At 32.2% G+C, this 24,361-nt stretch overlaps 3 protein-coding genes across 7 annotated transcripts; 1 reads left to right on the plus strand and 2 right to left on the minus strand.

Moving 5' to 3' along the window:
* Nucleotides 1-3,942: 3,942 nt before the first annotated feature.
* Nucleotides 3,943-8,575, minus strand: LOC126670207 (uncharacterized). 5 transcript variants are annotated; one of them, XM_050363879.2, is made up of 10 exons: nucleotides 8,345-8,575; nucleotides 7,902-8,009; nucleotides 6,846-7,295; nucleotides 6,652-6,757; nucleotides 6,462-6,554; nucleotides 6,158-6,353; nucleotides 5,672-5,850; nucleotides 5,088-5,329; nucleotides 4,710-4,882; nucleotides 3,943-4,458 (listed from the first exon to the last, which is right to left on the minus strand). In XM_050363879.2, the coding sequence occupies exons 3-10, from the start codon at nucleotides 7,195-7,197 to the stop codon at nucleotides 4,291-4,293; spliced, it is 1,509 nt and encodes a 502-aa protein (XP_050219836.1). In that variant the 5' UTR covers nucleotides 7,198-7,295; nucleotides 7,902-8,009; nucleotides 8,345-8,575; the 3' UTR covers nucleotides 3,943-4,290. The 5 variants fall into 5 exon arrangements, with proteins under 5 accessions (XP_050219836.1, XP_050219837.1, XP_050219839.1 ...); XM_050363880.2 differs by lacking the exon at nucleotides 7,902-8,009 and having other exon boundaries at nucleotides 8,392-8,575; XM_050363882.2 differs by lacking the exon at nucleotides 7,902-8,009 and having other exon boundaries at nucleotides 5,672-5,838.
* Nucleotides 8,576-9,970: 1,395 nt separating this feature from the next.
* Nucleotides 9,971-21,713, plus strand: LOC126669543 (uncharacterized). The gene is made up of 13 exons (XM_050363033.2): nucleotides 9,971-10,260; nucleotides 11,673-11,737; nucleotides 12,732-12,830; nucleotides 14,045-14,177; nucleotides 14,503-14,562; nucleotides 15,712-15,771; nucleotides 16,947-17,069; nucleotides 17,416-17,487; nucleotides 17,811-17,948; nucleotides 19,315-19,470; nucleotides 20,335-20,439; nucleotides 21,414-21,493; nucleotides 21,579-21,713. Exons 1-12 carry the CDS (start codon nucleotides 10,036-10,038, stop codon nucleotides 21,444-21,446), a joined length of 1,269 nt encoding a protein of 422 aa, XP_050218990.1. The 5' UTR covers nucleotides 9,971-10,035; the 3' UTR covers nucleotides 21,447-21,493; nucleotides 21,579-21,713.
* Nucleotides 21,714-23,161: 1,448 nt separating this feature from the next.
* On the minus strand, nucleotides 23,162-23,719 carry LOC126669655 (protein RALF-like 4). Its single transcript, XM_050363178.2, has one exon. The coding sequence runs from the start codon at nucleotides 23,631-23,633 to the stop codon at nucleotides 23,298-23,300; it is 336 nt and encodes a 111-aa protein (XP_050219135.1). The 5' UTR covers nucleotides 23,634-23,719; the 3' UTR covers nucleotides 23,162-23,297.
* Nucleotides 23,720-24,361: the final 642 nt, after the last annotated feature.

Consider the following 24,361-nt stretch of genomic DNA (forward strand, 5'->3'; position numbering starts at 1 on the left):
CCTTTTTGATCATTTGGCTTTTTTGCTATGATTGTCATGCAAATTGATTAGAAGCATGGTTTGGCTGCTTTAACATGTTTTATACAACATATTCGGACTTTATTCAATTTCGTTGCTTAAAATGCATGCTAGGTATAATTTGCCATGTCCTTGTGTTCTTAGTGTTTTTGCCATGATAGCTTTAAAATAAGTTTAGAAACTCATGGTTTAGGATGTTTAATTCACTTTAAGCCATTATATTTCAATTCTGGTATGTTTACAATGTTCTTCCTTGCGTTTTAATGGTTTTTTGAGTGTTTTATATGAAAATCTGAGCTAAACGGTAAATTGTTGTCCCTGCCACGAACCAACGCCGCCGCCACTCATACAGTCGCTGCCGGAAATGAATTGTGCTGTCGCTGGCACTATCAGTGGCGCCGTGATCTCCGTTTTTCCAGAATCCAGATTAACTCTCAGATCCTTCCAAAATAATTTCAGACTTGTTTTCATGTTTTCGAGTTCGTTTGAACTCGAAATTGGGCCCTATTTGAGCCCACGTCTATGGATTTAGTTGTAGAATCATAATCTGTATTGTAATGGCCTGCCCCAAAAATTTGGGTTTTGAAGCCCAATTTCGTAACCTGCCAAGCCAACCAGGCCCTAAAGCCCACAACTGACAAAACTAGCCAGTTTCAAATGGGATTCCGGGTTCGTTTAAACTCAAAATTGACACCGGTTTAAACCAATAGACCTGTATCAATGAGACGAAGAACTTTTATGTTCTTTCCGAGTTCCGGTTCCAACTACACCGACAGTTAAATCACATCGAGTGCTAGGCACTCTGGTCTACAAGGTTAACAAGTATTTCTAACCTTATATGTTTACCCCTTGCGTAGCGGGTATGCTGAAACTGTTTAAACGCTTTTCAAAAGCATGCCAAATCCAAATATTAACAGGTTAAAGGACTAATCACGTTAACTTAGTAAATCAAATCATCAAATCCAGCAAATCACCTAGACATCTTAGCAATACTATAAAAAAATGTAAATAGAGGTTGTATAGGTTATTCAAGATGACTAAGTAATAAGATTAGTCACACTTAGACATACAGTTTAGATTTTGTGTGTGCAAAAAATTCAAACCAACCATTATTTGATACACACCTTGTTAAAGTATGAAGATATAGACGAAGTTTATATTTCGGGATCATTTGAGTTCCTACCAAAATATGTCTTTATCTGAAGCATAGGACAAAAATATTTCTAGAATCAAAAAATATTTGAAAAACGAGCTAAATGATATATTTTGTTCGAAGTGTGAGGTACAAAATATTTCTAGAATCCAAAAATATTTTGGGAAAAAGCAATGATATTTTTATTCGAAGATCTAGGATGATAATCCATAACATAATGTTCATGCGAAGAAGGAAGAACAATAAATAGTTTTCATCCTTTTAATGGTGAAGAGTATAATTAGATCCTAAAAGATTTTAAAAAAAAAGTTAAATCGATTGAGAATTTTGAATAACTAACCGAGACATGAGAAGTTTCAAAGTTCGGTTTAGAAAAATCAATAACTCGTGCAAGAAAATACGTAGTTTAAATAAATCCAAACAATTTAAAGAAAATAGAAAATTGTGATTTTAAGTGAAGGGAGAAGACCCATAAAATATTTATTTGAAGGAAAATAGACAAAAAAAACTATTAGGTATATTTAAGTAATGTCTGGTGAAGCTAGTAGGCTGAGTAAAAATTGAACCAAACCATAAAACTAAAGCGAACCGAACTGAAATTTTTTGTTTGGTTCGGTTATTTGATGAAAACGGTTTGTTTTGGTTTATATTTTACATAAAGTTTGGTGTTTGGTGTTCGGTTTTCAGGTTGGTTTATATATATATATATATAAAATTTCGTTGTCTTTATTTATTAATTATTATTAATATATAAGTTAATAAATTTTATACAATATATATTAAAGTTTATTAGACTCTAATTATTTAATATTTGAATTAATTTTGATATAAAAATAAAAGAAATAGAAAAAGTAATTGAATTCGGTTAATTTTTGGTTCAATAAGATCCAGTTTTTTGTCTCCAAACTAAAAATTTGATTCGGTTCGGTTTGGAAATTTCTAAACTTTGGTTGGTTGGTTTTGGAGAACTCCAAACTAAACCGATCGAACCGAACCAATTCTAGCCCTAGAAGCTAGATAACACTTACTTCAAAATCGAAGAATTGAAAAAGTTAGAGAGAAAAAAAATAAGGGATGAATTTGAATTTAAATTTGAGATATGATTATGAGAGGATGGAGCCTTTTATAGGCCAATAATATATAATGGCCCTCATATATTATGTATTTTCCAAATAGAGCTTCAAGTTTATAAAAAGTTAAAAACAAATCCCAGTAAGATGCTAATTTCCCATATGAGCCCATTGTATAAGTACCTAAATTACAGAATCCTATTAGTCATAATTTTTTTAAAAAATATTCAAAAATTCAATTCAGATAAATATCCAAAGGAGACATATTTAGAATTATAATTTTTTTTAAGAAAATATAAAATTCAATTCAGATATTTCTTAATGAGTCTTGAGTCACAACATTTCCAATTTCCAGTAAGTGGGACTACATAATCTAGAATTGAAGAATTAAAAATTCTAGATTACGGACTGCAATTACATAGTAAATTACAAAATGCAACTCCAAAATTGAAAATTTAATAATTGGAAATTAAACTCAAAAAGGGTGGAAAACTCCAATAAAACTAATAATATATTATAGACTTACTAATATTAAAAACATTACAAAATAAATTCTAACACTTCTATTTTTTTGTATTTCATAGCTCAAACCATTTTCCGGCAAGTTTTTTTATACATGTTAGCTATATTAGATACAATCAACCCTCTAATAATTAATATTCAATAAATTAAAATTCTAATAATTAATAAGATTTTAAAAAACCAACTTCGTTATATTTTAGATAATTAATAAATCTATTACTTAATGATTTATAAAATTAAAATAATTCTATATAGATTAATTTAATTTACACCGGAACATAAAAGTGTTATCCAACATTTAATTTCAATATTTATTAAAAGGGCAAAGGTACAAAACTTCCCCTGAACTTTTTTAGAAAGTACAAGATAACCCTTTAATTTATTTTTGGTACAAATCAACCCTCAAACTTTTAAAATTGAACAAAAAAGCCCTTCTGTCCAAATTTTCAATTAACCGATGAAGTGGCACATAGGGAAAAAGTTAAAAACAACCTTAATGTGCAAAATACTTACTAATTTTATATTTATGATTTGTTTTAACCATTTTCACCCTCTTCTTCATTTAAATATCTATAATTAAATAAAATTATAAATTAAAACCAATTAAAATTAAATTAAAACTATTAAAATCCGATTAGATCAATCGAAACCTAATTAAACACTCCAAAACACAATTAAAAAAATGAATTCGACGTGTTTAAAATAATTAAACATATTGAAACCCAATTAAACAAATCAAAATCTAATTAAACATCAAAATCCAATTGAAACAGACCGACCGACGACTGGATATTTTTCCTCAGAATGAGATTTAACAAAAATAAAAATATATATAAATTTTGATTAGGTTTCAATGTGTTTCAGTTAGTTTAATTATGTTTCAATTTATTTTAATAAATGTCTTAATTTTAAATATTATTTAATTATTGATAGTTAAATGAAGAAGAGGGTGAAATGTGCTAAAAGAATTTATAAGTATAAAATTGGTAAACATTTTAAACATAAAGGATGTTTTAAATTTTTTTCCTTATGTGCCACGTCACCGGTTAATAGAAAGTTTAGATTAAAGCGCTTTTTTGTTCAAAAATAATTTAGATGGTCGATTTGTACAAAAAAAAAATTAAAACACTGTCTTATACTTTTTTGAAAAACTACGAGGTCTATTTTGTACCTGCGGCCTTATTACAATAAAAGACTTTTTATGTGCCTATTACCACGAGGATGAGAAATACACTGAGCTCCAAATTACAGGTGTGCAGGGCCCAGGGGACAATTACAGAGAGCTGCTCATCTTTTCTTGACCAAATATCAAAATGCAGCAAGGATTTTCATAGCACGTTCCTTATGAACTGCACGTATATGTATAATAAGCTAGCTTTCTCGAGTATGAAATTTTTGATTTGGTTCAGTTCAGTTAAAACCAAATACACACCCCATTCGGCGTCAAATTTACTTTGGAGCATGGAAAAGATCTCGTTAGCAGGAGAAACTATCATCTTGATTAACAAGAAAACACCATTAATAAGCTCAAGTGAAAGGATAGAAGTTTGAAAATAGCAGACTGCCAAGAAGGATGTAAGCTGCCGAGTATACCCAAATCATGTACGCCCATCTTTTACTAGTACCACCGGACATCATCAAATATGATGCAAACCAATAAAGGGGAGGACTGGCTGACAAGAAACGCGTCGCAACCTGTAAATTAGCAAACATGAAAAAAGTGGCTTAGAAACGAAAGTATAATTCATATGTAGAGATGAGTTGAATACATTTAATTTCTTGTAATTAAAGTTCAAAATATCAGAAAATAAACACCTGCTATAAAATTTTAAATAATGGCTAGTGGCTACTGATTATAGCTTTTCCAAAGTTTGATCAGGAAATTTCATATTTCTCAGCATATCGAGGAACATTATGCAAATGAACAAGAAAGAACGAGTCTAAACCTGCACGTGCATGACGAAGAATGCTGTGGCTGCCATGAATCCCAAGTGTAAAATACATGGAATGATGAATATATGAAAGCTATCCGGCTTCTCGAATAATTGTTGTTCTTCATGGATTACATCATAATTATCTTCTTTAACTGTTTGTTTCCTTTCTCTAAGATTGTGATTTCCTGTAACAAGCAGAAAAGATGCCCCAAAAGTCATAAATAAAAACACACTTACCTACACTCTACCAACTAACTAACTCTGTACAACTAAATTCGGTCTTTTATAATTCAAAAGTTGATTTCAAAAAGAGCTACTCGCGACTGATAAAGTGCATTCTGAAAAAAGAGAGTTAAGATTGATCTAATGATACTTTACAGTTTTTAGTACCTTGTGTTTCAGTGGACAAATCCTTAGAGCGAGTTTTATTTGGTCCTGAGACTGAATGAGAAGAAAATGAATCTCTGGACCTCTTTCCCGAACTAAGAGCTCCAAAACCCAGGGAGAAAAAAATACCAGGTTGCAACCTCACATAATGGATAATAGAGCAAAGCGCCAAAGACAGTATCGGAGATGCAAGCAGAAAGTTTGGCAACTGTTTCCACTGAAAGTATCTCAAGAAACCTACTCCCCTAAGATGAAAAAGGGCCAAAAATGTAAGAAAAACAAATTAAGAATTCAAACTGTTTAAAAGAAAAGGAAAAGAAAAAGACAATTAAAGCATGATAACCAGCAAATAAACCACTGTCACACCACTGTTGGATTGTTAAAAATCAATAATAACACTTGGCTAAAAAGAAAAAGGTTCAAGCATGTTACCACTTATCAGCTACAGAACCATCAAATCCACCCGAGTTATATAGAAAATCAGTATACTAAGAATGAGAATTTAAAACTACGGATTAAATAGACATCAAAACCATAGAGAAATAAAAGAATGAGTTTTTATTATCGGTAGTTCAAGTCAGACATACCAGTAGTGACTCTGAACATAACTGTAAAAAAAAGGTATTTTGGATTTGCACCAAGGCTTCATTTCTTCCGGGGCACGTCCATGACATATATTGCGGTACCCATATGCTTGAAAGGCAATAAATGGAAGAAATATACAAACAACCCGCAATGCTCCAAGTATTATTCCCTGTATAGCCAACTGGCATAAAAATAAGAAACAAGCTAAGGATACATGTTTATCCTTATGCATTAATGGAGAGTAAATCCTACTTTGCAAGAACTATATTGGTAATTAAGAAGAAGCTTAACTTTATGAAAACAGGCTACATTTGCAAATGCCGATAAAAGTATCATTCTGAACTAGAGATGTTCAAGACTAAATTAAGTAAATATTTGCATATTATAACTTAAAATTTAGAACAGAGACCCAATCAAAACATCACCATATAACTAACAACAGTTGAACCAGATAGAACTGCGTGATAGATAGGAAAGCATAAACTTACAGAAGCACGTCTTTTCACAAACACATCATGATAAACTCGATGCATTGTCTGAAAACAGAAATAACCAGCATTAAGCACTCCATTAGACCTTGCACAACCAGAGAGAGCAAACGAAAGAACAGCTATGTTATTTGCACCAGATAGTACGTGGTACAATCCTCCAAAAGAGAATAGCGAATAGAAACTCTCTGTATATCTGCAACAACATAAGCAACAATCACATTTGATCGAAAAAGAAGAAGCGACAATCATAATACTCATAAACTTGAATAAATCCTCAGAGTAAGAAAATGAGATTACATACATTGATGAATAAAAAACAGAAGCTGGATTGAAGCAAAACAAAATAGAAGCCCGTAGTGCAGCTTCTGGATCCCTTAAAATTGTGACAGAAAGCCTGTTGAACAACAAAGTAAAGAAAATGCATAAATCAGGAGTATTAAAAAGGAATCGTAAAAAAAATGAATCACTAAAAATATAAATTAGCATCATACCTATAAAGATAGAGCGCAGCAAGCACAAATGCAATATTATTAACCACATATCCAGCTAATGCCAGCACAGCCCTAAGTCCAATAAGAGGAACCAGTGGGGCGAAAACTGTAAAATATAAATTTAAATTCCACATAACAAACTAACTAATATTATCACTTCAACTTTTTGTATAAGAGGCATATAAAGTAATTACCTGTACGGGATAAAAGAGACATAAAAATGGGAAGGAGAGGCAAGAATGCATAGGACTGCTCATACTCATAACTACATTCAGCAATGCGAACGAAGTAGATGCTATCCCAAACGATGCTGTCCTCGATCGCAGAGGCAATTTGTGGAAATTGAATACTTTGATGATCCTTATAATGATGATTGGTAGTGGAGTTTGAGGAGAGACATTTAGGGTTTAAGGGAGAGGAAGTGTCATAGGGGTGAAGGAGACTGCGCCATAGGAGAATAAGTGCTAAAAGTAGAAATCTAGAAGCAATTGCAGATTTGAGGACACGGATTTCGTAATTGCTTGGGGATGATTTCATGATATTCATCACTGAAATCTTAATTTTGTAACAGTTTCAATGACTATGCCAGCTCAGAAACTAGAGAAATGAGAAATTACCAGAAAATTACATCTCAATCAATGGACCTGAAAATCATCCAAAATAAAAGCTGCATATTAGTAACTATTTTATGAAATTAACTTGTATTTCTCATATATGCACCATTTTCACAAGATAACCAAAACAGTTACACAACAGATCTAGTCCAACTAGCATATTCATAACTCATTTGGCATTCATGTTCCCAAACATCGTCATAAATATTTACGAAGCAGTTATGTAGACATCAACAGGAAATAAGGGTGACAGTAACAAGTAAGGCTCTTGAATGTTTAAAATTATTCATAAGCAAGTTAAAGAGCATAGAAAGTCTGCACTTAACATAGCTACAAACCGACGAGATTTTTTTAAGAATACTAAAAAAAGGGTTAACACCTTATAAATCCACATGGTTATTCACTTGTATTTATTAGAAGATAGATACATTTAATATCCAACGTTAGCAAAAAGAAAATCTGTGCAACATTTTTAGTTGCGTTGCTCTTGATACTTTCATATTACATATTAATCAACGAGAATATATAGTCAGGAAACTGAAAACTACTATCTTATAAAATTGCATGCACAGGCAGCTACTTATTTTCAAATCAATTATCCAATTAATCTTGACATACATCTCATAAGTTCCATACCATTCAGTTGTAATCATGCATACAGTACATTTTCAATAGCGAATCAACTCTGTAGATCGGAGAAATAGCGAACGACAACACAACAAGAACACATGGTCAATGTGAAGCCTGAAAGCACATATAAGCAGTAAGTGGTGTTCCCAAATTGGTCCCTAATAATGCACAGCCACTTAGTCTCAGACATTAATGGCTGCTCAATAGTGTAAAATTAGTGAGATCAGAAATGCATGAGTAGCCCAGCATTGCATTGCATGCTCTCCACATATGTATATGCATATATTTGCAACACAAACAAGAATGATTACAATGACAAATGACAATGCAATTCAGTTAGCAAGAATCAAAATTTACAATTGTGAATTATTTATGGGCTAATGAGAACATGTAAAGTTCATGAAATTAAACTCATTTGGACAATTTATCAAACAGGTTAGATGCAGTACCAAAGTATAGGCATGAGAAAGACCTAAGCTTGATGTAATTGAATCACCTAAAACAGTGTCAGTCTGAACAGCTCTGTGATCTAATTTGGGTGTTGAAAAAGAAAATGGATTCCATAGCCTCGCTACTCACCTAAAACAGTGTCAGTCTGAACAGCTCTGTGATCTAATTTTTTATTTTCAAGGGTATAGATGACTCAATAATACGTTTAAGTGCTTGTGCAAGTTTAAATAATAAGTTAGAGTTTATCTAGAGCTTTTATATACAATTAAAGGTCAACCCGGTTTTTAAATTTATGCCCTGTTTGAATTATCAATTAAATAATACTCCCTCCGTCCCACTAAGTCCCATTTGACTTTACACACAAATTAAAAAAACATTAATTATTCTTGTTTTTTCATGTTTTTTCATGTTTTGCCTCTATTAATGATAGTAAAATTTTCTATAAAACTCTTTTAAGATAACTAAAATAAGGGTAAAATGGGGTATTTAATGGAAAAGTATTCCAAAATAATAATGAGACTTTTTAAATGGGACATCCCAAAATAGAATATGAGACTTCTTAAACGGAACGGAGGGAGTACTCTTTATTTTTGGTCAGTTAAAGATAAAATTATATAAATTTTTTGATCATTTAAAGAAAAGATAGCGTTTGTAAGGAATCGAACCTACGATCTAACAGTTTACTGTTCAACTCATTGGTAAGTCATATAATTTGAACAGGTACAAAGATGAAAAAAATGCTCCAATTATATTTTTAATTGACTTATAGATAAAGAGTTTTCCTTTTTAATTGACCTAAAAATTGAGATGGTTGTTTGCAATTGATTAAAATGACAGAAAATAAATTATTTAATTCTAATAAACAAGGTTGGAATCAAATCAATTCTTTACCATTTTATAAATAGTTTATATATAGATAAAAATTTATTTTATCCTTTTAATTTGTTTTAAAATTTAAATGCGATCCTTTTTATCTCTGTAAAGGGGAAAAATTCTTAGGTAGACTTAGTCCACCACGTCATCCGTGGACTAAGCCTATAACATAATGACACATCATTAAAATAATGGCAATTTTGTAATATTACTATTCAAATGTGTAAATAAGTAATAAACAAATTTACAAGATTGCCATCATTTTAATGACGTGTCATTATGTTATAGGTTTAGTCTACGGATAACGTGGTGGACTGAGTCTATCTAAGAATCTCTCCTGTAAAGGGATGAGAATATTCCTCGCGACTTTCTCCCTGGCTTCTGCTTCTCTAATAAAAAGAGATTTTTCAATTTCTCCTTAGCCAAAAATACCATCAAAGTAGATGTTTCAGACAAATACATTTTTAAAATAAATATTTTATCATTTTTAACTTCTTTAATTCTAAATAAATTATAATCTTTCTGCTATTTGGACTCCAACTTATATGTAATAATCTAATTATTTTCTGCCACCTCAGTCTGTGAGGTCAAGTAAAACAAATTAATCAAATTGTGAATGAATCAATTGCGAATGCTTTTACCTAGAAGGCTAGAACTATAAACTTGTGCTAATTGGTATTCTATGTAAAAATTGAGGGGGCAAAATGAACCTTTATCATTGTACATATTATATACAGTCTCTATCCAAATTACTCCATTTTATCTTCTCCCTCCCACTCTCGGTGTTCCTCAGCGGCTTAATGCCGTACTACCAACAATGTCAAGAGGAACGGAGCGTCTGGTGAAGAGTGTGAAGCAATTCACAGACAAACAGTACAAGAATTTCACTTCTCAGTATGGGCAGCAAGTGATTGACATTTTCGAATTCCCAATCAAAGTAGTTTTGCTTCCCTTCACTCTTGCTTTTGACATTGCCGGCTCCGCTCCTCGCGGCTTTGGTGTTCCTCAACTCATTTCCAAGCTCTCTTATCTCTCTGTCTTTGTAAGCACTCACCTTCTTATTTTTCATTATTATCCATATCATGTTTAATTGGGTTTGTTTGGACACTTGTTTTCTTGCTTTTTCTAGTTGTTTGTTGATTTTTGCTACTTTTTCTGATAATTTTTGGTGTAAATTTTAGCTTTTAATGCTTATTTTGAAATGTCTGAGTGGTTGTTTGTTTTTCAGTTATGGGTGATCAATTTTGTCATTTGTGTTTAAACATATTCCAAATTCTAGTATTTATATAACAATTCCGTTTGTAAGAAAAGAAAAGGGAACTTTTTTTGCTCGCACGGGTTTGGTCCTGACCACTCAACCATCTGGGCACCATGCTCATGGGTTCTTCGCCCTTTCTAATAAATGGTGTGGTTGAGACTGGACTGTTGGCCAGTATAGTCTGGAATCGCTAGGTATGTAGTCTTGCGGACGGTCCACATCCCGTGATTTGACAGTGATACTGAGCTTCGGCTTGGGGGATGAGTCCTCACTCCTCATCACTATAAAAAAGAGAACTTTCTTCTTATTTAATCATTCCCATAGTCGTTCTTTTGAGAACTGCTAGTAGTTCACTCTCAGTTCTTTGTAATTCATTTTAGGTTTAATCGGTTACTCTGGTTTTAGTCCTTTTTCTACTGTTAACATGTAAATTTTGAACAATTTGATTTTTTTTGCTTTTTTTTACGTATACTTGTCATATATTTGATTTACAGTTTAGATACTTATTTGCTTGCAGTTTCTAATTTGATTGTTGATATTTGTTACCCTTGTGATCAATTTCAGTTACGCGTGCTGACAAGTTATATGCTTGCTTTGAAATGTAAAATGGCGTGCTTGTCTTTTGATTATGGGGGTCATTATTTGCTTCTGTGAAGTTTGATTGATGTCCATGTTCAAATCTTTGTTCCTTAGATTTTTGATATTAATGTGTTAATGGTTAAATAAGATACTTTATGTGTCAAGTTGCATTCTAACTCTAGATTTTTCTGATTGCGTTTCAAAGTTCCATAACTTATTAGCTAATTGAATTTTATATATCGCTCAATTAAATAATTCACCAGGTTCTGAGTCATTTACTTTATACAACAATATTATTTGTGTTGATTCCAATTTTGTAGGTTGGATAACCTTGGTTTTTTTTAGCCTTTTCAATTGGTTAAACAGTTAACACTAGATGTTTAATTGTTAGCTGGGGGGGGGGGGGGGGGTTGTTTGTGCTTTGGATCTTTGGGATATGTAGTATTGGTTCTTTCAATACTTAATCAGAACCTGAAAGATTTTTCTTATTTGCCATCTAAATTGCACAGTTCTGTTTGCTTGAGTTTTCTTCTAAATATCCAATTGGTTTATGGAAACACATAGACTTAAACTTTAGCACCACTCAACAACTAAACAAATTCCTTTATTGATTGTAGGCTGTAGCTACTCTTGGGACCTATGATATTGCTTTCGAACTTGGAAAGAAGGTGATATGTCAAAGGTGCGTGTCCTTTCTTGTCATTACCAACTTACTTTATAGTCTTTATAGTGGTTTTTTTAACAGTTAGAAATAATAAATCCATAGTTGAATGTTCACTTAAGAGTTTGAATTTTTGAGTTGATTGGTTATTTGACATGATATCAAAGTCTCTATGATCGAAAAAGTCTAAAGTTTGATTTTTGGCCACCTCATTTGTTTAATCAAGTATTTGAGAACAAGATAAGACGAGTTTGTGTTTGTTTACGGTTTCAGTTCAATAGATATTTGCGTGAGATTATGTTAGAAATAATAAAATGATAGCTGAAGTTTTACCTAACAGGTTGAGTTTTTGGGTTGATCGGTTATTTCACTCATATCTCATGACTTGGCGCTTGCCATTCTGTTATGTTTACTTTTGAGTGTTGGGTTGTCATGTCATCTTTTAAGATGACAAACCAGTGTAGGCTTTCTTCTTCCACGAAAAGATTTTGGTGGAGAATATTTTGTAAAAAGTGTTAGAGCAGTGTTTTCTGTTTTTCTCAAACTTAAATTATGGTGTTACTTTATCTAAAAGGATATTGGCGGTGCTTCAAATGTTTTATGCTTTATGTTTAACATTTAAGCTCAAATTCTTTGTAGAATTATTATTGAGGTTTCATGGGAATGTTTGACGGATGGCTATTTTGTACCATGAGCTAGATTGATTCATTTTCTCCTGAGCCTGCTTTACATGGTTTCTTTATACGTGCAATGGAATTCTTTCTTTATGCAGCGCCTTTTAATTTATTTCCTTAAGGGGTATTAAATCACACAGTTTCAAATGGAAAATAACACACTTCTTGCAAAGTTTTGGTGAATTATTGATACTCGAAATACTAGAAAATTTTGAATTAAATGTATAAGCTATACTATATATACCTCATTGTTAATAATCATTGTGAATGTAGCAAAATAACTCCATATGTTTACTGGTATTGAGTACTTTTCTGAAAAGATATTGGTTTGTGTGATGCAGGAATTGTCGTACTTGTAGCGGATGGCAGGCATTGCGGTGTACTATGTGCAGAGGATCAGGGAAGGTGCAGTACCAAGTGAAAAATTACACCTTGCAGAGGTAGCTTACTGCTACAAAGTTCTCCAAGATAAAGAGTCCTAAGGATTAAATGTGCTGAAAAACCTTTGACAGAATAATTTTTTTTTTTTGAGATATAAATGCTTATGGTGGTAATACCTCTAATTTTATTTATCAAGAATTAGATATTCTCTGCTAACTATGTGAAGGGGTTATATAATGCAGCCTGAGAGTATGCAATTTTTTTAAAATTATTGAATTTAAATTTGTCTCTAGAGTTTTGTTTTTAAAGCCCACTTCTTTTGTGGGACTATAGTGGCCTATTCTGTAAATTTGGGTATTTTTTTTCTTGTTTTTGTTTCCAAATTCTTTTCTTTGTTTCCCTCATAATAAATCCATGTAGTAACTTCATTTGAAGCTTAATAGTAATGCAAAGTATTCATTGTACTAGTTGTGGTCACTTGATATTATATGATGTCGCATGGTTTTTTTGTTTTATGGTACTGTTTTGCTATGAGGTGTTGGCTAGGCTAAATATTAACATTAAATAGAGTAACGCCATAGAGTCCTATTTTTTTGTTTTATGCAATAAAATTATGCCTGTGCAACACTAACAGCTCTAGTGGAAAGTATACTTGAATGGAAAAGCGGTGCTCTAGCATAGTCGTTCTTTTAGCTAGCGTTATATATTTTTAAAGATGTTAATTAGGCTGAAGGATTACATTGATAATAGAATAAGTAGGCTATACTTTATGGAAGTCAGAGTTGGATGGTGAACAATACATTAGGTGTAACTGAGATAAGACTGTCAAGATGGAATCGATAAATTCAGGAAGGGACTGGATATGAATCAATGCAGTTGCTGGAAATTGGAGGTGATATCTGTTAGGATGGGCTGATACAGGTATTCTTACATTGTCCAAACATTTTCAAATAGGCCTATTGATTTGCCTTCACGGAAAATGGTGTAGAATGTAGATTCAACTAGGAGAAAAGGAGAGAGCTAGAGAAAAATTGGTATGGACTAATTTAATCAATGAAATAGTGATTCAGTGCCAGAACAGCAAATTGACAATTAGGCAGATTGAGCACATGAATCTTCAAAAAGGTTCATGTGACTTTTGAAGTTCGAGACTGACGATTGGTTTTCTGATTTTTATTTGGTCCATTAAACTCTCATAGCTACTTTAATTTTCTACGAACTCATATTTTCTAGTAATTCTCTAATCCACACTTTTTTCATCCACCTTTTGTAGTGGAGAGAAGGCAACAGCTGAATGTGTTGCTGAAGCTATTACCAACAATCGGGCCGAGCTAGTGCACCTTCCATCCAGTATAGATATAAGCATGCCTTTGCCATCTAAAGACTGTCCAACCTGCGATGGAACGGTGAAAACAAAAATTCCCTTTCTCGCATTTAAGACATTCTTACTATCCTTGTGCATCAGTAATGGTGCCTTCATAGTTCTAATAAAATTTATCTGCTAACGTCTTGATAGTAAAAGGTTTTCCGCTCTGGGATCATCTACAAATGTTAGATATATGCACCATTACACTATAGCCCTGAATTGACATAGTGTAAAAAGATGTTGTAATCTTCTTGTGACTTGTTTTCCTGCATTATTAGCAGTCTGTCTTTGCTAGCGGCTTAAAGTTTTCTGAACATGAATTGTTTGGTTGTGATCCTAAGTTGCAATTTCTACTAATGTTTTAGGGTGTGATGGGCTGTCATGAATGCAAAGACAAATTACCATTCAGGATCTCTGCAGATGATGTGAGTTAATTTACACTTCTTTCCCCTTTTTTTATTTGTTTCATCGAACTAGTTTTGCAACTTTTGCTTTGTCTGATAGTGCTACTTTTTTCAGTGAGATGCATGCGTAACATTGAGTGCAGTTAACATATCAAATAGCAAGCATGCACCTTCATTTTGTGGACTCTAAGTCCTAGTAGATATGTTTCCTTTTTTACCCCTTTGCCCCTTCAATATTAGTGTCATCCTCTTGAGTGCTGGTGTCTGAGAATGTAACCGGAAGTGCAAAACCATGCAACATCTTATCAACCAGCTGGACATATTTTTCTTCAACTTTATCTCAAACTTATTATCAACTATGTTGTGCCTGTTTGTAATTTTTTGTTGCTAGAGGAATATTAACAGTGCAGACTGTTCAGTGATGAAGCACATTCAGGCTCTTCTGTCTTTAGAGTTGGTGCTTATAGGCTATAGCTTTAAATGGTTCCTTTAAATTTCTGCTCTTGTGATGCTTTATTAAAAGAAAGCTCTGCTATTTCATTCCTAGTTCCATAATAAAGGCTCTGTAAAGCGACAAGGAGAAGCTTCATTACTTACAGATAACATGCATTGTTTTCTTTGAAAAAGAAAGCTGTAAGATAAAGTAATTAATATTGCTCAAAAATTTTAGTAATAATCTACAGTTATATCACTCTTTTGATGATTAAACCTTATTGTTTCCTTCACTTGTCTTTGTTGGTAAACATCAGATAATACATTGGGTTGGGCGAGTATGAGTGTTCTAACTTTCTTTGGTTTCCACAGCTCTAATCATTTGTAACTTCGTTACTTAGTCCATAGACCTTTATTTTCATCTCGAAAGTAAAGGATGATATTGCCTTTTAGTAGTGGTAACTTTTAGCTTCCTTCCTTGATACCTTTTAGCCCCGACCTTCCCTCTTAAAAAATGTATATTAGGCCCTGTCAAGGCGCAAAAAAGTTCTAAATGGAGCTGCCTGCTGTTTGGCTGACTGCTGACCCTCTTGTTCCATTGTGTTGTGGATTCAGTTGATCCAGTTGAAAGCATCCATGTTTCCTTCATGTAGTTGGAGAAAATGTCCTCATTTTTATTGTGTTACATTACATTGCAGTTTTTTTTCTGTCATCTAACATTCTCATATATTTGCACAGATCATGGAACCTCCATGGAAAGCTTATAATGTCTTGAAAAAGATGGACTATCCATATGAGGTTAGTATTGTGTCTTCTTGTGATCAAGCTTTATTTCTTTGGTATATGGACTAATAGAGAGGTGCACTTTGTAGATTTTAAATGTACATAATTTATGGAAATTTTATGAAAAAGGTGGATCAGTGTTCTACTTCTATGAAGAATTTACAAACCTTCCACATTAAAATAAATTTAATCCACTCATTTTAATTCCTCTCTCCTATATTTTGATAACAATAATAATGAAATTTATGTTTTATTTAATTTTTACAAGCTGGATAAAATTGACAGGAATATGAAAAATTGAAATAATTGGATCAAATTGTCAAACTGAGTACAAGTTTGTTTTTTTTTGTTTTGTTTCTAGCACGAATCTTTAATTTGTGGTCTGGTTTGATAAAAGCTTTTTATTGGCTTGGACTTGCAACTAGCAAACTTGGGGCATAGAACTTGTGTTGTGACTCACTCACTTAACCATTGGGCTTATTCGTGCTGTAGCAGTCTCTAGTTTAAGAATTATTAGTGGGAGGCTACATTCGTCAATACACTTGTAGGCCAGAATGCACTGATTTTCTGTCGATAGCGGGTTCAGTGCAACTCCTGGTTGGCAAAGTTTTTACAATTTTGCTATTTTATTAACTAACCTTGCACAAATAAGTTAGCGCTGATGATCTAAAGGTCTCAGCTTGGTTCATTTAGTTTGATTAAGAACCAAGTATGTGTCCCATTTTCTGGGTTTGTTATGGGCTGAATCAAGTTCAGCTTGTTAGAGAGTTTCAAAAAAGAAAATAGGTTCAACTAGTTAGAGTCGCACATAGAACTAGAAATTCAGTCTTAGAACTATGCTGTTGTTTGTCATTCTACTGATACAGCTACATATCTTCTCATTATTTTCATTAATCTGAATTTCCATTCGGTTAAGAACCTACAATTTGGCAGAATTCCAATTGAAAGTTGATCTTATATTTATGTCTACTGTTATTCTGTTTCTTGTTAATTTTAAAATTTTCCATTATGTTAGCAATTCACCTGTGTTTGATAATAACACAGTAAATGAAACTCACTAGTATTGATTCTTCTAGTAAACTATTGGATATCAAAAGAAACTTAGACCAGCAATTGCACATTTGATATTTATACTACTATAATTTTGAAATTATGTTATGTTACAATCTTGTATATGTTGGCTATTTCAGCACATAGTTGACAGCATGAAAGATCCAAGCATTGCTGCATTTTGGTTGTTTTCCTTGCCCCAAATTATGGGTGGGTTTGACTATGATGATGATATCAAGCAAAAGATTTGGTGGCAATACAAGGTTGGTGCTGTTTTTCTTTTCTATTCTGCATCTAGGATGCGATTATGTTCCATTTTTCACATTTTCTCATTTCAGGAAAAGTATCATATTTGGTTCATTATTTTAAATACTTTAGGCTGTGCTAAGTAAGTATCGTTTGTAATGTTTGAGCGATTTCTTCTCATTCTCTTTGCAGATCTCGTGATAATTTTGCTTGTTTAGACATCAATAATCTATCTGATTATTATATCTTCTCCTGTATTTAGGACCATGTAAAGCTATGAGCCATAATTTCATTTCTTTTATCATGGTTTCGTAAGCATGATTGGCAGTACACTTGTCTTTAACAATTTGTTTGTGGGATTAGGAATCAACGCGATATGATCAACTTCGAGATGTGGTAGCAAAACGTAAACCTGGATGGGAGTACTTGCAGGAAGTAAGCGATTTTCTTGTCTTATTTATTTCTTTTTAATTTGGAAGTCGGTGACATATATTTGGCTCACGATTTGTAAGTTTTACTATAGTGCTTTTCTAAGGTTAAATATTTGATACTACCTGAGGTAGTAAAACTTATTTCAGTTCTACTTCTAACAAATAACAGAAGCATGGTTTTGGACAACCGTTTCATTTCTGTTACTTCATCTTATTCATAGTTGCTTTTCTTGTGTTGCCATTCAAGCTTCTGAATATTTTATTTATGCGAACTTGGTATATTCAATCCATTTTTTTTAGTTTTTCTTATTTAATTATCATTCACAGGCTTTAATCTCCATAGATCCTGCCCGTGCGAGGGAAGACCCTGTCATTGTAAAAAATATCCCATACTACAAGGCTAAAAAGGCACTGGAGGCAGAGGTCATGACATTTAACCCTCCACCACGGCCACAAAATTGGGGTGTAAGTATTTCATTTTTTTTTCACTCTTTCTACTGGTTCATATTCTTTCATGTTATTCTACACATTTCACTATGTCAATTAAGATCAGCGATTAACTAAACAAATACATCAACTCTTACCTCTTATAGGCTCTACTTTTTGTTTCCTTAGCATGGATTTTTGTAAAATAAACATATTCTCAAATGGATTTGGATTGGAGTTCCTTTATGCTGTTTTCTGGTTCCAAGAGGGAAGTAAACAGGACAATGACATATGTTCGGTGGTTGTGTCAGCTTCATCCATAAAGCTATGAAGCACTGACAAGGATAGGGGAACGGGTATGGCCACAGCAAACAGTATTTTCTAAAAAAATGAGACATGAAACATGACGAGGACACATTAATGATATATTTAAGAGAAATTATTAAGTGAATATGTTTTTTTTTGTGTGTTTAAATTGATGAAATAAGAAGAAAAATTAGAAAAAGGGATCCATGAATTGAAGATATAAGAAAGAAATTAGAAGAAGATTGAAGAGAGGGCTGCGTTTTTGTTTTAAAAAAGACTTATAACTGTTCTAAAATATCCTTTGCAGTTTTCCAAATAAGAAGCCAGGTGTCTGGCAGAGCTTCTTCTGTTTAATTCAAAGTACTTAATATTTTGGAAGTACAATGAAAGCTCCGTTTGTTCATAATGGATGTATTGAAAATTTTATTGGCCATTTACTGAGGCAGTACGATGTTAGATAAGTAACACTCCGAAGTATAAAAGAGTAGAAAAATAATATGATGGTATCCTGAATTTGAAGTCGATCAACGGCCTTTTGGCTTATGTTACTTATTGCCAAGGCATGAGATTAATGGCAACTTGACAAAAAATATGTCGAATTTTATGGTTGTATGTGGAGCTCTCCCCGAGCCAGGGATGAAGTGGCTGGTTCGAGTGCTCCAAGCATTGTTAGAAATCCTTCGTTGAAAGATAACAAAACAATGATAAGGAGGGGTTGATTTATTATCTGGGATTGATTGAATGTTGGCAGATGTGTTGGAAAATTTAGCATGCAACTGTCAACAGCCTGAGTCAAGTCCCCCTGTCTCTGATAAAACAATAAATTGTTTGCTTTCCATGCGTGCATACATGCTTCAGGGTTGAGAAGTTTGTTGATAGTCTTGCTCGTTCCTGTTTGAACAATGTGTGGCTAAAACTTATATTGCACCTAAACTTCGGGACTTCAATGTTATGGCTTTTCGTTTCAGTTTCTGAAACTCCGAAAACTCTATCTATAACACATTCTTGTAAAATATATAGTTTCTATGTAGTCTGTTTCGGCGTTTTTCGTTTCAATGTTTAGGTTTCTGTGCCACATAACTGACAACAGTGCTGACAGGATCTGGAGCTTCCATTGAGTGCCTCATCCTGGAGTGAGGAAGATCTAAAAAATCCAGATAAATTCTATGAGATGACAGTCCTTTTGAATGCTCAAAGAGAAATTGCTGAAAAAATTATGGATGCACAATGGGAAACCAAGTGGCGCCATGAAAAGGTTGGTTTCAGAATCCTATTACTTTGTGCAGATCTCTCCCCACCATTATCCATAATAGGCTTTGATTTTGCAAATTCTAGAACTGTTTTACTTAACATTAATGTTATGGTTTATGGGAAATTAAAATTGTTTAGAATGCCACCATTTTTGTGAAGCTCTGTTCTGTGCATCTTCATTGAAGAACTTAAAGAACAATGCTTGCTAAGGCACGATTGAAGCTGATTTGTTTAAGTTTTTCTCTAAATTTTCAATTTTGGAAAATGGAAAGCCAGGAATGTCTAGATACATACTTGAAAGGAGATGCTAAAATAGGGAATTTTATTATCTTATAAAGTAGCCTTTTGTACTCTTATCCATGTAGGGGTGTGTAAAAACCAAACAAAAAGGGGTGTGTGAAAACCAAACCAAATTGAATAATTAAGCCGAACTGACAAATTTGGTTCAGTTTGAAATTATAATTTTTTTTTTAATTTCTTCTGTTTGGTTTGATTTTGGGAGTAAAAAGAATTTCAGCTCGCTTTTTGTGCAAACTGAATCAAAAAAATCAATCATAACTGATTGGTCTGGTTTGAGAGTTTAATTTTGATAGAAAATAGGCTTTGTTCTAAAAAACAAACTCTATGTTCGGTTTGAACCAAATGCACCTCTATCAATCCATAAACTCATGAAAAGCATTTTTGCAACTGTTCCGATAATATTTTTCTTATAAACAAGTGCTGTATTTTTTATGTAACTTAAATTCTTGGTTTTGATTTTTCTTTCTCCATTCCTATGCCCCAAACCTCATTTCATCTTCTCTCATATTAAGACTTCTCAAAACCCCACAAAACCAGTATTGTGTAATTATTCATTTACATTTTACAGTTGAATGAGCTTTTAGAGGAGAAGGTGCAGCCATACATTCGGAAGAGCGACAATGGAGTTCTTTCCCGGCCTATCATAATACAATCAGAGAATAAGGACAAAAAGGTTCGAATTTTCTCCCTCTTTACGTTTCAGTTAATTTCCCAAGGACTTGAACTGAGTAAAAGTATCAAGATTACTGTGTGAAATACTATTACTAGTTGCACTCTTCTAATGCAGCCATGCTATTCATTTAGCTGTAGCAGTGTACAAATAACTGAACCAAATTGACAGATTTGATTGAGTTTGATTTGAAATTATAAAATGAATTTAGTTGATTGGTTTGGTTCGACTTAAAATTTTGAAACTTGTAAAATTAGTTGGGTTTGGCTTTGTAAAAATTAAAATTTTGATTCACTTTGGTTTGGTTTGAACCCAATGCACGCTCCTATTTACCTGTATCTCGGAAGGTCTCTTTAGTTGTGCTGTGCTTGGATGTGACTATTTATGGCATGGCTGTGCAATTTAAGGACCTGCAGTTGCATTTTCATTCCATGACACATGCAAGTACATGTCAAACATATTAAATGATCTGTGTTGCCTCTTTCTAGTTTAAGACAGTTTCTGTAGCTGTTGAATAACGGCTTATTGTATATTGATGTATGATGTATGATCCATAATGACTCATTACTAGCGTAATATATATATATATATATATGATTATGACGATACTGGTAGCCCTATAATTTTTCTTCTACATATTACCAGAATGATGGACGATCCGTGACTGGATATTTCATAGAAGTTTCTGTAATCTATCTCAAGTAAATAATTTTATATGTATAGATTATATATTTTTAGAGGCGTACTTTCTGTAATCTATCGTCTTGGATAAGGAAATAGGAGAGAATTACATACATTTGAATGGCATTTGGCGGAAGTAGGCACTCAGATAACAAGTGCAGCACCAGATTTAAATTCCTCCCGTACTTACACCATTAATTGCTAGTTAGTAGTTACTACTCTTTGTCGATCTATAGCTTGGTTGTACACAACCTTCTGAATTGATATAAATACCGGGATTTTGCCACTTAATGCAGAGGAGTCAGAGAAGGAGATGGTGGTTCTTCTGAGGCTTTATCTATTGATCTTGCGTTACGAAGCTTTGGCTTTCGTTGCGGTAATTTTTGTTCTCTTGCACTTGATAAGCTTGTTATAGCTGCTTCTAAATGTGTTTCTTTCTCTCATGTATTTTCAATTTGCAGTTTGCATGATCTCTTAAGGCCGCTGCAAGTTCATGTATTTTTGCTAGCAATGCTGTAATACCTTTTTTGATGCTCATGATGAATTTTTGGTTCTGCTAGAATACCCATTTCAAATGCCTCTAGTTTCTTCCCTAATGTTTGGATTTTTTTTTTAAAATTTGTTAGTATGAGGGCTATGCATAGGCCGGTTCGGTTAGAACCAAATAGAAGCAACTAAATCAACAAATTAAGGACCAAATCAAAATCGAACCGAATTGAACTTTAGGGTTGGGCTGGGTTAGGTTTTTTTTTTTTTTTAAATATATATTTTTGTTAATTATAGACTCAATTATAGTATTAAAAACTCACTGTTTAAGAGTATCATATCATTTATCAACTTTGTTGCTAATGGATCTTTTTTTTAATTCAAAAATGGAGTATATTTTGTTTACTAGATTATAAGTAAATATTTATTAGTGAAAAGGAATAAAATAATTTTAACTTACCTTATCAAACTTGCCTAATTAAGAACTAAAATTAAAATTACTGGAGAGTGATTCACTTGAATTTTCAAAATTAAATATATTAGAGCTTTTAGTTAGACTTTATAAATAAAAATATGAATTAATTAATAAGAGATGAAAGAACTGCAATTAAAGATTAGAATGTAGGGAAATATTGTGTTTAAAAAATTCTTTAATATATTTGATTTTGCTCCCTTAAAAAGATGATGGCGTATCAATGATCTTATTTAGCATAGAAATAATAAAACAACATAAAAAATTAATTTTTTTTTTAAAATTTATAGTATTTATGATAAGAAAATAATTATTATTTTATAATTAAGAATATAACTCTTTAATTCGGTTAATTTGGTTCTTACTTGAAAGTAGAATTGAACCAAATCTAAAAATTTAGTTTTTTTTTTGAAATATAATCGAATTAAAAGTACAACCGGATCAAATGGTTAATTTCAGCTTTTTACAAGGAAATGAATAAAACAAAAGCTACTATAATCTTGAATCACCAAAACTTTAATTTATTTCTTTTTGGTGCTTAAATTTTATTTTCTTTCACAATAGTCATTGGCTTAATTCAAACTCAATTTTACTTACATAACAATTACTGTGACTATGGTACGGATGTAACGTGACAACGGGGCTATCAATATCCCCTTCCCGACTGCCACAATGGCAATATTCAATCTAAATTGAAAGGAGTGGCATTCTATTAGTTGCAATATAAATATAATTTTAATATTTAAATAGAATTTAATATGAGAAACATAAACATGTAATTAATAAAAAAAATTAGGACCTAAAACAACAATACAAGCTTAACATGATGATAATAATGGCCGTTTGAATCATGTTATTTACATAAGAAATATATAGTTGTAGATCTGAAAATTAAAACATAATAATATAAAAAAAAATTAAAGAAAGAAATAAAATATGATATGAACCCAAAACTAATTAATAACATTGTATTATATAATTCATTTGAAAATTAAGAATAAAATAAATTTCAACCACCCACAACAACAACGAGAACAACAACATCCTGAAATTACAAAATATTTCTTGAAATGCAAAACCCAGAAATATAAAAACATGATCTAAAACAACAAATTTCATAACACAGTTTTCAAACATAAAATTACATAAATATTTTTAATTTTTCCCAAATTAATATTTTGATATTATTATTATTATTATCAAACTTTGCTTATAAATAGAATTAATGGGTGAACCTATAACATTTAGTGATGACGGTGCATGCACGCTTGTAAGGGTTAACCTTTCTACGAGATTGTTGTTTGCATGAATAATAAGAACGTCCTCTTTTATTGCATGGTGTCATATTAGCCTTCAAAGCTGCATAGCTTAGGAACCTTTTGCCCGAAGCCAAGATCCGGCGGCTCGCTTCCGACTCCATCAACATCTCGTCCTCCTCGCCGACTTGATCGCCGACTAACCCGCCGCTGTAGTTTTTGCCGCCCGAGGTGGCGGTTGCATCCCTCACCACCATGGCGATGGTAATAAGGAGAAATACTAACCAAAACCTAAGATTCATTTTTGTTTTCAAGAAAAAGAGATTTTATTTTCTTGATTATGTTTTTTTGATATCTCAACTTTTCTTTTTAAAAAGAAAGAAGAGAATGGAGAAGGATTGGATGTAATTTGTGGCCTTTTTGTAGAGGATTGTGTGATTTTACGTATTTTACGTATAACCGTTTGTGATATATAGGGTTGTTGTTTCTTTTTTTGTTTACCTAGAATTTTGTTGTTGTCTCTTGAAATTGCTACAAATGAGGATTTTACTGAGAAGAGGGTGTAAAATTAAGGCAAAAAGACATAATTTTACCAATATTTATTTTTTTAACATAATATCCACTCAATAAAAGTGAAAATATCAAAAAGTAAAAACTATATCATGCAATTTAAACAATTTTAAACAATATTAGTTGAATATTAGAATTATAAGTAAATAAAGTTGGTAAATTATTCACTCGTTTTCAAAAAATAATAAAAATTGAAGTATTTTGGTATGCACAAAAATTAAGAAAGTTTGTTAATCGTATTTTTTTTTGTTATTATCTTCCTAAACTATGTATAATTTCAATTCCAAAAATAATTTATATATAATGGCTCAGTTTATTTAAAACACATTGGAATATATGAAATGGACTTTTAAATAAAATATAATTGAATCGTCGACTACAATTGGGATATAATTATCAAAATTATTCCAAAATTAATGTTTTAGTAAAATTGAGATATAATTGAAAAATTTAAAAGATG

This window comes from Mercurialis annua, linkage group LG2 (genome assembly GCF_937616625.2).
Source record: "Mercurialis annua linkage group LG2, ddMerAnnu1.2, whole genome shotgun sequence".
Lineage (NCBI taxonomy): Eukaryota > Viridiplantae > Streptophyta > Magnoliopsida > Malpighiales > Euphorbiaceae > Mercurialis > Mercurialis annua.

What these genes read in the sequence shown, in the direction of transcription:
- LOC126669543 (XM_050363033.2), top strand. Translation starts at nt 10,036, where the DNA reads ATGTCAAGAGGAACGGAGCGTCTGGTGAAGAGTGTGAAGCAATTCACA. An exon ending in AAAAATTACACCTTGCAGAG is followed by an intron (nt 12,831 to 14,044) that starts GTAGCTTACTGC and finishes CACCTTTTGTAG; the next exon opens with TGGAGAGAAGGCAACAGCTG. An exon ending in AGATGGACTATCCATATGAG is followed by an intron (nt 15,772 to 16,946) that starts GTTAGTATTGTG and finishes TGGCTATTTCAG; the next exon opens with CACATAGTTGACAGCATGAA.
- LOC126670207 (XM_050363880.2), bottom strand. Translation starts at nt 7,197, where the DNA reads ATGAATATCATGAAATCATCCCCAAGCAATTACGAAATCCGTGTCCTC. An exon ending in TTGTGAAAAGACGTGCTTCT is followed by an intron (nt 5,851 to 6,157) that starts GTAAGTTTATGC and finishes TTTTTATGCCAG; the next exon opens with TTGGCTATACAGGGAATAAT. An exon ending in TCTTCGTCATGCACGTGCAG is followed by an intron (nt 4,459 to 4,709) that starts GTTTAGACTCGT and finishes GCTAATTTACAG; the next exon opens with GTTGCGACGCGTTTCTTGTC.
- LOC126669655 (XM_050363178.2), bottom strand. Translation starts at nt 23,633, where the DNA reads ATGAATCTTAGGTTTTGGTTAGTATTTCTCCTTATTACCATCGCCATG.